Source organism: Cynoglossus semilaevis, chromosome 3 (genome assembly GCF_000523025.1).
Source record: "Cynoglossus semilaevis isolate Cse_v1.0 chromosome 3, Cse_v1.0, whole genome shotgun sequence".
NCBI lineage: Eukaryota > Metazoa > Chordata > Actinopteri > Pleuronectiformes > Cynoglossidae > Cynoglossus > Cynoglossus semilaevis.
In genome coordinates, this window is record NC_024309.1 from 3,934,618 (window position 1) to 3,948,924 (window position 14,307).

General features: G+C 40.6%; 1 protein-coding gene and 1 long non-coding RNA gene across 2 annotated transcripts in view; one reads left to right on the forward strand and one right to left on the reverse strand.

Annotated features, from left to right (window-relative positions):
- LOC112486882 (uncharacterized) overlaps nucleotides 1-8,245 on the reverse strand; it is an 11,329-nt gene extending 3,084 nt beyond the window's left edge. Inside the window, exons 1-3 of the long non-coding RNA XR_003049438.1 lie at nucleotides 7,468-8,245; nucleotides 5,377-5,437; nucleotides 4,797-4,831 (exon numbers count right to left, since the gene is read on the reverse strand). This is a non-coding gene — a long non-coding RNA (uncharacterized LOC112486882). The remainder of the gene's footprint in view (nucleotides 1-4,796; nucleotides 4,832-5,376; nucleotides 5,438-7,467) is intronic.
- Nucleotides 8,246-9,411: 1,166 nt separating this feature from the next.
- On the forward strand, nucleotides 9,412-14,032 carry eef1e1 (eukaryotic translation elongation factor 1 epsilon 1). Its single transcript, XM_008307521.3, has 4 exons — nucleotides 9,412-9,560; nucleotides 10,460-10,657; nucleotides 12,250-12,345; nucleotides 13,309-14,032. Exons 1-4 carry the CDS (start codon nucleotides 9,477-9,479, stop codon nucleotides 13,447-13,449), a joined length of 519 nt encoding a protein of 172 aa, XP_008305743.1. The 5' UTR covers nucleotides 9,412-9,476; the 3' UTR covers nucleotides 13,450-14,032.
- The last annotated feature ends 275 nt before the right edge of the window (nucleotides 14,033-14,307 follow it).

Below are 14,307 nucleotides of genomic sequence, written 5' to 3' on the forward strand. Positions count from 1 at the left end.
TATGCTTTTGAATGAACATTGTCATCTAATAAAGAGTTTAAAATGACTTACATTATAGTTTTCTATAATTATTAATTTTCAAATTATTATAAAATATACTTGTAGCAATGAACAATGTGGTATAAATGTAAACACTTCCTCCTCATACTACAGTATCATAACTGACATAAATATACTTCATGTTATTTGAATAGTACATTTACTGAAGCTGGACCTGCTCTGACATTCTATCATCTCTCTTCTTGTTTGCTAAGACTGACATGGGGGCTACTTATATAAATAGTTGCGGGAGAAAAAAAAAAAACTATTACCAGGGATTCAGACAGACCTTGAAACTAGTTCCAACCCAACACTGAAATAACATGATTGTACACTTCCAGCACATAAGGCAAAGGTCAGGCAGGACTGAGAGAAACATGAGAGGTACAAAAAGACAGCAATGCACACAGAAGAGTCCAAGTACATGAGACTCAGCAACAACGCAGGTCAGCGGCGCTGATCTCCAAGCTGTGCGGCTAAAGGTTCATGCAACAGGGGATCTGCAGGGCGAACCAGTCCTCCAGAACAATACTGTGCTGCCAAAAGCATCCACTTGGTGTCACAGCTCTGAATTTAGTAAAGCCAAAGGTGGGATAAAGGCTAGAGATACAGGAAAACCACAAAGTAAACGGATGGAAAAACTGGTCTCACACTGAACTGGTGGTCATGTCCTGTTTTCAAGGGCAGTAGTAGTTTACTTCACTTGGTTGTTAAAAAACAAACAAATATGTTTTTTCTTGCACAATTTGATGATATGTGGTGAAAAAAAATTTATAAACATCAGCTACAATTAACAATTTAAAGGACAACAGTGTACCATTTTTGTGCGGAAGAAAAATTACACAGAGTCAACGCAAAAACCAATGTCACTGCAAGCCTTCACACCTTTCAACTTCTCATAGATCCAATAAATTCATTCCTAACAGCATCTGTAATACAAGAAAAATACTGCCTCCTAGAGGTCAATTCAAGCTGAGCTTCAACAGGGTTTAATACCATTCATTGTTATGGGAACATTTAAGAAGAAATTGCATCAGACAATCCTGCCTTGGCAATCATTACTGTCCCTGTCAACCCTGAGACCTCATGACCTCTACATATATTTCTGTGTTTTCTTTACAATTATGTTCACATTTCTCTATCATTTGCTTCTATCCCATCTAACAACCCAGCCAATCACTAACCATTCACGGAGGCGGCACTCTAAAGCCTTCCATTGTGAGTCATTACTTACATATAATACTCTGAACATTGTCCAGATATGGCAGTTTCACATTACCAAACGTCACTAGCTACACATAAACACACACACACACACCCTCAGCGAGGGCTGCAGTCGGCCAGGTCTGAGGGTAGCCCCGTTCTCCCCGCCTGTCTCTGCACAGACAATAAAGGCAGATGTGATTGACTGTGACAAACACTTGACAAGTAATTGCTCTAATCACTCCACGGCTCCCAACCCCCGCCCTCCGTACCCGTCTTCCAATCTCTGGCATTTCCCTGCTCGTCGTGTGCTAGCGCTGTGTTTTGGGCCGACCAGGCAGCTCAGGGAAACCTCCTCTGAGTCGTCCTCCCATTATCGGGGCTTCAAGGTTGACACATGCACATAAATGTCTGCGGTTTACGTGACCTCCTGGGGTGCGCTGTAAAAAGTGCACTTACATTTTCACCCTGCGCCTCCTCTGCTGTCATTCTCTTATCTTCTCCGTCCATCACATTTTTTCTGCTTTTTACCACAGAATTGTGTATTTGTTTTACTGTTGAAAACCAACATTTATTCTGCAAAATGAGATGCTCAAGATTGCAAAAATGCTTCAACGAGATGGCCTACTTTTAAAATTTTTAAATTTATTTTTGAGCATAAGGGCTATGGCTCAGTATGCACCAGTTAAGTTCCAAATTACAAAATTCTAATTAGAAAAAACTGTGAAATAAATTTAAGATTTTTATTTTAAAAAAACTAAGCAGCAACATTTAAATCAGGTATGTTTGGAGTATGTATTTATGATGCATGAAGCTCCTGTACACATGATCATCTTTGTGAACATCAATGCTACAAATGTTAGATTTGGTGAAAACTAAAGGAATTAAATAAAATATAAATATATGAACAGAGATAAATATAAAACGACAATTAAAACAAGTGTGAGGCTGCACTAGAGAGGGTGAGCCAGAGAAGGTAAACTAACAGGGATGAGAAAAGAGGTCATTCAGAAAACCATCTATTCCCAAATCTGAACCTAACCACCCTGACGCCTCCACTCAGACCCAACTTGACTATCAATTAGGGCCAGCGCTTCTGTTACTGTCCTTCAGTCTCCCTTTGTCTCTCGGAAGCTGCTGCTCAGGAGACGGAGGAGGTGAAGGAGGTGAGGAGCTATAGGTAGGACTCCAGCTGTCAGCTCTACTTATAGGTGAAGCTGCATTCATGACTTCTAATGATATGTGGGCTGTCAGCACTGCTAGAAAGGCAGCGGTGAAATGAGACGCTTAGTTAGTTTGTAGGAGAGTGCAGTTAGTGACAGTGGAGCATGGACAAGACAGGGACGACAGAGAGGCTTACAGTTCCCCTCATGTCTCTTCCCTCCCCATCCTCACCTCTCCAGTGATGTGTCCGTGCCTCCACAATAAAGGCCAATAAAGTTGGAATGTGTCTCAGTCTCTTATCACTCACGTTACAAAGAATACAGAGCTGAAAAAAGGAAAGATTTAAAATCTTTGGATTATTTCTACCTAGTAACAGTTATGCACAATGCACAAATCAACTCTTCAAAAATCACTGGGTACATTTATTGATCCAATGGTGGATTTACTGTTTAATGGTTAATATTTTTTTTCCCATAACATGACAAACTGACAATTCATTAGGGAAGTCAAAGTTTGGAGAATTTTTGTACGTTAGGTGATAATTTGTTGCCATATATCAGGTGTGGGTAAAGACTGACCTCTGCTAGACAGATTTATTAAACGGAAACACTGTAAATCATATACACAGTGAAGGAGAAAAATGTCATTTAGTAGAAGACTAACAAGTTTACGCTTAAGCATAGTCTCTCACAGGTGCGTGCCTGCTGGGAGTCCAAGTCAAGTTGCACCCATCACATTCAAACCAGCTACAATTCACTGCTCAACAAATGTCACAGAGACTGTTTTGGGGGTGGTAGGGTGGGCCACAGTTAATCATCTAGCAAATGTTAGGTAAAAAGAAAAAGTAGGAAGTACTTCTTCAAAAAAAATATATAACTATATATATAAGGAAGTAGGAAAAAAAGTATAAAAAAAATAGCTAAAAAGGAGACTGTTTTGGGGGTGGTAGGGTGGGCCACAGTTAATCATCTAGCAAATGTTAGGTAAAAAGAAAAAGTAGGAAGTACTTCTTCAAAAAAAATATATAACTATATATATAAGGAAGTAGGAAAAAAAGTATAAAAAAAATAGCTAAAAAGAAAAAAAAAAGGCAGGGTCCATTTGTAGCCACTGGTTCAAACTACAGCCATTGACACTGACCCTGATAGAGTCAAATGAAGGTTGTTAGTGCCAGGTCATTACGCTACTAAAGGGGGGTGTCACAGAGAGGACTGTGGGGGAGTTGACATGGGTGGGCATCTATGTGCACCCACATCAAGCCCAGCTCTTTTGAAGCAACAGACACGGCCACAAGTGTTAAATAGACCTAGAGTAAACTCTCATTGTGCATTTCCTTGATTTCAGCAAACCAGACAATTTAACAGTTGTGGAGATACAGTTTCTGATTTAACTTGTTTTCTGGATTTTGTAAATCTACAAATCTCTTGTAGATCTAAAAGAAAATGGTGATCATAGGGTGAGGTGTTTTGATATATAAATGTTATAGTGTTCACCCCCTTTTTACGCCTTTTAATATTTGTTGTTAGCTCCTTTAGTTTTGCAGGCGTCCATGTGGAGCCCTCAGCATGTTGGCACTTTAAAGGCATCCCAGAATAAATTAAGAGCACTCGTGATTAGAGGTGCCAAGTTATTCAGGAACAAGGTCTTCTAGACGAGAATAGCACAGAAAGGCCTGGGCAACCTGTCACAAGGCATTGGGGTTAAAGGCAACATTAACACACACAAAAAACCCAAACTAATGATACTGCTTCAGAAGAGTGTGAAAGGCAGAAAAGAGGACAGGAATGAGAACAGCAGTGAATGCAGTTATGCTCACATTTCTACAAGTATTACATCTGTTCACGTACAACCAGCCTTTTTATGTAATCAGCAAACCAGCACAGTTTGGCCAACTTGATTACTGATGGCGTAACTGTGGTTGTCCTGGGCCGATGAGGGAATAAAAGCCCCAATAATACAGTCAAGGCGCGGGCAGCTCACAGGGAGTATCCATTTAGCAGTGACCAGCCGCGGCCTGCAATGATTCCCACATAATAGGCTTTGGGCCTGGCTCCCACCGGAGAGTTTGGTTGACAATCTGACAAAGTTATCTCGAGATAAATGGTTTACAGGTCGGAGGTGGTGGGAGGGAAGAGGGATACTGGGTGAGGGAGAGACCTGACTTCTCTGTCAGTGATGTGCTGATGGAGGATCTGTATAGCCGCAAGGGCTAAAACTAGCAGGTCCCCCCAGGTAAGTGGGAGATTGTCTTTGGCTCTATCTGCAAACAGAGCCCTGCTGCATGTGTCTGTGTCTTTGGCTAAATCTGATAGTTTTATTAAGTGGGAGAATAGCAAACACAGAACAGAGCATATGTGATGTACAAGCAAGCAGAGGTTACAGGTTCTCACCGGACGATGTAGATAAAACTGCACGAGATGCCATTCTGTGAAGACAACACGAAGCATTTGAATAATATCTTTAGAATCCCAGTGGAAAGAAATATGTCCCATCTTATGAACTCTTACAGAACATCAACAAAAGAAGAAAAATATTGGCATATTTCAGACGTACAGGTTACACTAGTGCTGAGGTACTTATGACTGTGACCAAAATACAGTCCTTGATCCTGCCTGATGCTCTTGAATCTCTATTTCCCTCCACCCCCTCCACCCTACCAACACTTGAAAGCAAACCTCTGATCAATGCTTCCCAGACTGTACTAATCAATTTGGAGTGAACAGAGAGGCACGGGTCTAATGGCTGGTCCTAGTTGAACAGGCCTTCTTATATGAGAGCAGTTGTTCATTACAGGGTTATTTCATGGTGTTCATCACTGTGCAGGCTTCTGTCTTTCATTCAGCAGAGCGTTGGATGGAGAAATGGCTTGAGGACATATTGTCTGCTCAGAGCTTGAATGTTGTCATGCTTCCCAGTGATTTGCCTTGTGCGATTCAACACTTTGAAAAAAGGGAAATGTGTTTCACTCACTTGGAAGAGAAGAGCTGAACGTGATATCGGCGCTACCCCAGTGCAGAATGTCGAGAATAGTCTGCGGGAGAGAGGAGCTGCGCTTTAGTACAGTCGGAATCTTAAAGTGATATTTAAGTACTGGCTTTAATGTTTCATTACAATCAGCATCAATACATCAAGGTTTTAGAATGCTTTTTAATGTTGTCAGCGCCCTGCGCTGATCCACATTCACAAACAGAAGCAGTTCTACACGGATCACAGTTCAGTGCAGACTTTGTTATGGAATGCGTATGTTCAACAGTCTTGTTACTCGAAAGGAGCCAAAAGCAATAAGTCATGGACAGATTCCTGACTGTTGCTCTGAGTTGAATTATTTACCCTACATTCCAACAATATGTAAAGTAACCAAAGCATCTCATTCCAAATCTGCCTGCAACACTACTCAGTGATTCTTTCCATACTAAACAGAGACCTCTGGGCATGACAGCGACCATACATTATTTCTACCGCCACACACACACGTGCACACACACGACCCAAACATCTACACTGCACATATCTCCACTTATCACCTCTGATGTATTATTTCTCTAGCCTTCAGTGCGAGAGTCACAGGTGAATCCTGGCCACTTTCATCATAGCCTGGCTGTCCGGCTGGCTGGCTGCAGTCTCATCTGTCCCTTGGTTGAAATTGCCAATAAAGAGGGTCTCATATAGATCACCCCCGATGGGGGCTGCCGACCTGTCATGCAGACCATGATTCCTAGCTCACAGAGTGGGAAAGAAGGACAAATAACCCTCTGAATCTCCCTATATCTTTCTCTATACACCCACCGACCCGCTCTGTCCATCCTTTTTTTTTGTCTCACACACACACACACATACGTACATATACTTATATTCTTAAATTTATATACAGTACATATACTATATATAGTACACCTCCTGACCCTCTGCAGCAGGCCATAAAGTGCCACATGAAAGGGATATAGTGGACTCGGTTGTAGTGGAGACAAGTGCCAGCCCGAGCTTTCAATTTTCCACTCCAGAGGTAGTGAATCAAACTAATGGGTTAAAGACATGAAGACAAATGAGCAGAGAGGATTAAGATCTGGGCAGAGCCTTCTCAAAGGTGTTCTCACATGCCTATGATCCCTATCCATCTTCAACTCTAGTCAACTAGTCAAAATGATGGAGTTTTTGTGGGATAAATTTCAGTAGGCATCACAGCAAAGCTGTGTTATTATTATTATGTTGTGGGTTTATTATTATCATTTTTTAAGTGCTCCGTGGAATGTTTTGGTCCTTTTTATACAATGTCATTGTAGAAAATTAGATTCTGTGTTTATGGCAAAAACTGAAATAACAATAATCAATAATTTGTCTCCTTTTGTCTTTCTTCTTTAAAAACAAAAAATCTACTTATTCGTTTTAATTGTCAACGTATAATTTAAGTAAATAAGGTCTTCCTAAAAGTTTTTCAAGGCTTCATATTATTCTAATGCCATCATTTCTATTTCAGTTGAAAAAGTTCATTTTACCAAGTCTCAACATAGCAAAAGAAAAACGCACTCTTTAATTTTCTAAAGACCCACAGTGCTCCCTGCTGGTGATAGGCAGAACAACAGCTCAGTGAGAAACATTCTTTTTGGATCAAGTTTTACTGGCGACCAAAACCTGGTCTTTGTGAGGCACGGCCTAGTTTAAATTGCGGTTAGTTTAACTCCTTTCGGCCACCACATGGCAGTTTCTTTCCATATTTTGCATGAAATATGGACGAGAGACACAGACAATGAGAGTGAGACATAAAGAGACGGAGAAAACCTGCAAGGCCAGTGGGCAATTTCAATAAAAAAAGGTCTGACTTTTCAGAAACTATAAGAATCATGATGGTCCCACTGAGCTAGTTCGTCTGAGGAGGACACAGATGACTACGGGTAAGGAGCAGAGAACAGAGCAGTAATTAATAGTCCTAAGTGGCTGCTGCGGCTGGACAGGAGGCAGGGACGAGGTTTGTCGTAAGCTGGTACTGTGTCCTCCAGCACGTCCTGAAGCTGTGTGGGTTGGCATGTAAGCAGAAGAGGAAATGGAGAGATCTGTCATACTCACATTCTTTGTCTGGAGGGCGCTCTCCGGATCAGTCAGTGACTCAACCATCCTGCTCTTCATACTGTACATCACACACACTCAAATACACACATAAACATGAACACTCTGACTGTTCCTTTCAATGCTGATTACAGTGATCCCTCTCCTATCGCGGTAGTTGCGTTCCATCGTTTTTGTATTATTTACGTATATATTTACCCTTTACAAATCTCCCCCACAGTGTTATCAACCCTCCCTAGACTGTATTACCCTTTTCCAACCAATTGTATGCAGAGTAGAGTTGTATGATGGAAATATAAGACATACATATTACGTAAATTAAAAAGACGCGGTTTGAGCTGAAGGAGAGAGAGCACGGGAGTAGTTACGCAGGTGCAGCTCCGGACGTAGGTGAGCGCAATTGGAGTAATTAAGCTTCTCCTAGGAGAGAGAAGAAAAAAATACCGTAAAATACCGCGATATAGCGAAAATTCTGCGGAACGGATTTAAAATGGATAGATGGATTCATATGCATTATAATTGATATATTTACAAGGTGTTCGTTTGTTTGTTTTTTCCCAGTGGGCCCACTTTTGCATTATTCTAGACCACTGTTGGCCAATGGGCCCCACTTTGGGCAGCTTTGATCTACAGTAAAGGTACATGCAGCACATGTACAATTTCTGCATCTGTCATCTCACTATCTGCCCCTCCCCTGACCCTCATATTCACTGTACACTGGGCATGTGACCTGCACATACTGTACGTAAGTGTAATTTCACCAATCTGTGCTGACAGCTCTCATACTGACCACTCACAGCCAATACCATCGTCTCCTTCAGTGAGCATCTGTGTGGTTTAAATACAGCACTCATTCAGCTCTCACAGGTCATGAAAGGTAGTAGAGACGACAGGCGGGGCCATGACCCTACATCAGAGCTAGACAAATCAGTGTAACAGCATATTGTAAGCTGCATACTGTTGTACGCTGAAGAGGAGACAGTATATGTAACAGGACTGAGGCTGCTTTATCACTGCCTCGGGAAGCCCCACGGCATTGTTAGTGACCCCCACTGGAGATCTTCTTACTAATGTGACCCCAGATTGTGTATCACAATCGGCATAAGAAAACTCCCAAAGGCTACAGTTAGTCCCGGGCACTGGGGATCGCTGTCTTCAGCCTGCCTGAGTCCAGACAGGATGTGGCATCTTAGAGGCATTTACTTAAGGCAGACACACTAAAATGCTGCAAGCGTACATAGAAGTGCCCTCTTGAGTAAATGTGTGTGATGTGCCAGTGCCTACATCTGAACAAACAGCACAACTGAAAGATTTTACGTCATATAGTTTTGTCTTTATTACTATGATGTTTGATTTAATGCACAGCCAAACTTATGATTTCTTTTTCTCTGGGACAGCATTACTTTACCAAATTGTCTCTGTCAAAATGCTATCTGTTATTTTATTTATTTTATTTTATTGTCTGCCCTTATATAATAAATGTATTTTGCATTGTTTCTGTAGATAAAGCAAAGTTCCATGATACATATATTTTGTTCTGGATATTGAGAAAAAAAGATATAATTATGTTATAGTTATTACACATATGTAAGTTACTTTAGCTCCCGAAGTATCACAGCACCCAGCAGTTTGTAACAATAATGCCAGCATTGTGCAACATGTGTTTAAAGTACAGTAAGCTGAGACAATAATGTGGGTAAGTGAACATTATTATTTTCTCCATGTCTGTGTGTATATATATGTGTGTGTCTATTTTATTTTTATTTTATTTTATTTTATTCCAATTGCGTGTTTTAATTGGTTTAGAGTTCTCTGATGGGTGTGTGTTGGGTTTAACCAATCAGGATGCATATTGTGCCCTCCCCTTACCCGATTTGGTTTTGATTACGTAGGAGAGATGCGGAAAGGCAATTGGTCAGAAATAGGAGACGTATGTAATCCTAAACCAATCATAGGTTGTCTTTCTTCAGCTGGGTTGGGGAAAAAACTCGCCTGTGTCAATAAGAAACATGGCTTTACGGGAGCTTTCGTCGCTGGAGAAATTTTTAGAGCTTAAAAAGCCGAACAAATACAGTACCCAAGGAGATAAAAAGGTGATGTGAGTGACTGCTGTCGTTCACAGCAAGGGACTTTAAAGTGTTTTATTAAAGATGATGACACGTTAGTAGCATGGCAAGGCTAACAGGCTAACCCATGAACGTTTAAAAATGGCTGTTCTTTCGATTCTTAACCCCTCGTGGCAAAACAATAGTTACTTCTGCTCTCTATTACTAAAGTGTGTTATTGGAGTTGTCTATATAGACTTATAAAGAGCTGCTTTCGTTGCACGCAATAAAATGAAAGCAGCTCATTGCTTTGTAGATGCTTTATGTACGACACAATCAGGGATATAACGTATGCCTTTATAATGTGTCACCGTTGGGGTTTTATATTAAAACTAATTGGTCACAATTAGTGTGTTTCTTTTATAAGAAACAATTGGTTATTTGGTTTGGGGTTTTATATTAAAACTAATTGGTATTTTTTTTCACAATTAGTGTGTTTCTTTTATAAAAAACAATTGGTTATTTGGCAATTTGTTCTCGTGAAAAAATGGGAATCCCCCCCATTACTTCTGAGTAATATGCAATATTGCATGCTTTATTTTAACGATGTACTTCTAAATTAAGTATGCAGTGATTTATTTAAAATATATTTATGCTTTAAAAATCATTCTATATTTAATATATATTTAGTCTGTTTATTTTTTTTCTTTGCATGAAATTTGGATTATTTTCACTGTATATTACCAGTGATGAGTAAGCCTGTAACTAAACCCTCTCAGTAACTTAAATTTGTAATGATTATATAATAGAACATAAATAGGTGATGCTTATTTGGGGGTTATAATGAACATAAGGGCTTTGCCAGGACTATTTTTTAACATGGTTATGGTAGTTTATAGTTACATAGTTTTGATATATGCCTTATATGTCCTTTTTTCTCTCTTCAGGTACCTGTGCTACAGAGCAGCGATGGACCTCCACTGGTGGGGTTAATTACGATAGCCTGTAACCTAGTCAAAGAGGCGAAGCGATCTGAGTTGTTGGGCGACTCTGCAGAAAGCAGGGCTGTGGTGCAGCAGTGGCTGGAGTACAGGGTCACAAAGCTTAACAACTACAATAAAGATGACATCAGGACCATCCTGAAGGTAGCAGATCTAATATTTGATGAAGTCTCTTAAAAAATATCAATTGTTTGTGAGATTGCCTCAGTTGGATCTTAAAGTTAAGTCATAATGAAGTATACTCTTTCTTTCACACACATGATCTTTACTCTTGTTTGCACGTGTGTACATAATGGTCTTGACAAGGCACAAGTCACAGGACTCCAGACTGATGTGTTGTCCAGTGACACAGGCCCACAAGACAGAGAAAAATGTTTTAATATGTCTGATGCCAGTCAGCATGAAGTGCATTGTCAGCCGTTAGTCTGTCAGATGCTTGGCGCCTCTTGGCACAGTTCTGTCAGCACGAAGAGTGTGTTGTGTGTGTATGTCGTCTGAACACAGTGATGTTTCACAGGCGAGGAGTCATGCTGTTCAATTGCATGTTTCTGGACAGGTCTCCTAAATATTTTAATGGTGCCACTTAGATAAGGAAGTTGCCCAGAGCAGCGCAGCCCTTCTGTCCTGTCCTGCTGCTTAAACTCCAGCTTTCAAACAGTCATATTTCATTAGATTATTATACACTGAGAGATAAACTGTCAAATGCAGGAGTCCAGAGCACTTTCTTGCCCTATGATGTAATTTAGATTTTTTTTTTTGGGGGGGGGTTCCTTTTCCTTTTTTGACCTGATTTCAAAGTTTGCTTAAATCTTACCCACCTTAACCAAATTCACTCTTTAAATTGTCTTCATTTCTTTCCCTTCTGTCCTTAGAATAGATGATTTAATGGCCAAGAAATGTCTGCACAGATATATCTATAAACAGGAAATATCCAATAATAGAGAATGTAGATTTCAGGTGGGGACAGACAAAGAAGAACTCAGGTTTGGATCTCCCTGTGGTGGGTGGGGGGTGGCAGCGAGGCAGCCTCTCCTCTGATGCTTGACTGGGCTTCAGCTCCGTAGCCGCAGGCTAAGAAAAGCAAGGATCTGATAGTAGAAGAGGAGGAAGTCTGCAGTCTTCATGCCTTGTTTGGCATCACCCACTCTTGCCGCACAATAACTCAATTTGCCTCCAAGACGTTCTGCGTGCGTGGCGTGTTTCCTTTGCACAATGTACAAGTGCTAAAGATGGTCGTGTCCCATGGGACCAGCTCTTCACGCACGACTTTGAACACACTGACTTGAACTGTGAAAAGCACAGACAGTGCTGTCCAAGTTTAGGACAGCTTCATCGCATTTGCTGGCAAGAGCTGTACAGAAAAAGAAAAGGGCTTTTTTTTTTTTTTTAAACACATCTGTACTAAGTTGCCAGTCATAACCCCTCAGGATGTGTTATTTTCCTATTCACATAGCACAGCAGATACACATGCAAACTGAAATGTGGGACATTCACCTAAAAGTGCATCAGAAAACTCTTGGTATGAGTCCCACCACAATAGACCATGTATTTATGGTTTAGGTTGCAATCAATGTTGAAGGTTAAATGACCTCCAATTATATATAGTATGGACAAGGAAGGATGGTGTAGTTTGGGTTAAATAGAAAATACAGCAACCATAACCAGTATAATAACATGCTTTATACAAACTGATTTTATGTTGTTGTTTTGGTTTTTTTTTAATTCTCTCTGTTTAGGATCTCAACCTGTATCTGCAAGACAAAACCTTTATGGCCGAAAACCAGTTCACTTTGGCTGATATTCTCATGTACTACGGAATCCATCCCATCATCGTAAGTTACACCTTCATTTGTCTTTTTACACACTCCAATTGAGCAGGTTTTTGCTGAGATTTTAAACAGTAGTCACACTAAGAGATCATACATTAAAAAATACCAAAAGTTTAAAGATAGTTTGACAGCTGAAGATATCTGAAATAAGGTAAAGAAGAACAAAATTAAATGATTATAGAAAAGAAGGAAATGAAACATGAGATTTTCTGAGGAGCTTTTCATAAATCTAAACCCTTTCTTCTTTCTGCTGTTGTAACAGATGTCACGAAACATTACAGAAACACTCCAAAGAAATATTTTAATGAAACCGATTTTAAGGCTTGCGATTTTATAATCGGGGATGAATTTCAATGCCTCTCTTGATCCCTCCATCCTGTCTGCATCACTGCTCACTTCATTCAAACCACAACTTCAATAAATAATTTGTCACAGTGCATAACACACAATTAGACCAGATCACATGGCTAAAGGGCAACAAGAACACGTTAGAAATAAACACACAGATCACAGAAGTGAAGTGTCACAACGTAGGGTGGTCAGCCCCACACGGGGGCCGGCAGGTTTTTATGCCTCATGGGATTTATAACAAGAAGTGAGTTCAGAAAAAGTGTATACAGAGTGAGATGGAGGGAGGGAAGGAAAAAGGGAGACATCACATGGTGAGACTTGTCAGAGGTTGTGGCAGAGAGGGCGTCACTTTGGTTTGAATCAAAATGTTTTCAACTTCAGGGAGCAGGGGTCACTTAGGTCATCCCTTCAACAACAGTCTCCTCTGACGTTCATTTGACTGATTCGCTGAAGGCTAGACTTCAGTCTGCTGTGATGTTGTACATCTAGATCAGTTAGCACAACTTCGTTTTTAGAGACATTAACTTACATGCCTCAAAGCTGTAACTGTAAAATGTGTTGTAAATTAACTTTGACTAAAAGTCTCACCTTTGTTTCTGCCATATCTCCAAACAGCTGGACTTAGCCATGCAGGAGAAGGAGCAGTTCATGAATGTGACACGATGGTTTGACCACATTCAACATTACCCCGGTGTCAGACGCCACCTTCCTCCAGTAGTTGTGCTCAAGAACAGAATTTACCCCTCCAGGCACTAAGACCACGGTCATCAGAACAACTTCAGTCCAAATTGTCACCATGTCTTTTAAAGTTGCTACATCTCTTAGACGTGTGATTCCTGTCATTATATCATCTCCTGGTCACATGACTAAAATCTAAGGAATTAAAAATTGTTTAGCAAACAGTTAAATTATTAGTTTGACAAAATAATCAAAATGGTCATTTCACAGCAACCATGTGAGGATTTGTGTCTTAACCCTTTACCAGTGCTGTGGGAACAATGATGTGAAAGTTTTAAGGGTGTTTTTTCTAACCTTGTTTTGCAACTGCCGAAAGCCTTAAACATGTTTGTGCAAGGGCTGTTCATGTCACAGTAAAGGGAAGAAAAGTGTTGCATGTGTGTTTAAAAGGTGTGTCTATTTATGAATAATAAATGAAAAAAAGTCTAATCTGAGCCATTAGTGTTTTACAAGTATTACAGGTTCTTAGGAAATTCGAGCAGATGTTGTACAACTAGCTGAACATCGTGTCTGAGTGACTGTCGCTTTGTACCAGGTCAATGCATTTTCTCACAACTGTCTCCTCAAATAAATGTGGTTGCTGGTTCAACAACCAAACCCATTTGGCTGGTGTCTTCTTGCCCTGTGTCTGATCCTGTCAATCACTTCAGACCACCATAGATCTGTTAGTTCAGTTCGCTGTGTGTCCTGATTGAATACCTGCTCCATGTTCCACTGTACAACCAGTCGTGTGGGCAGCGGCGAGCAGTTGAGCGTCAGCCCCAGTCAGAGATCAGAGTCAGGCTCCAATCAGTGCCACTACCACCACTGTTGATGCTGCAGGCCAGAAACAGGGTAGCGGGCTTACCAGCTGCCGCACAGACCCAGCCAGCCAAG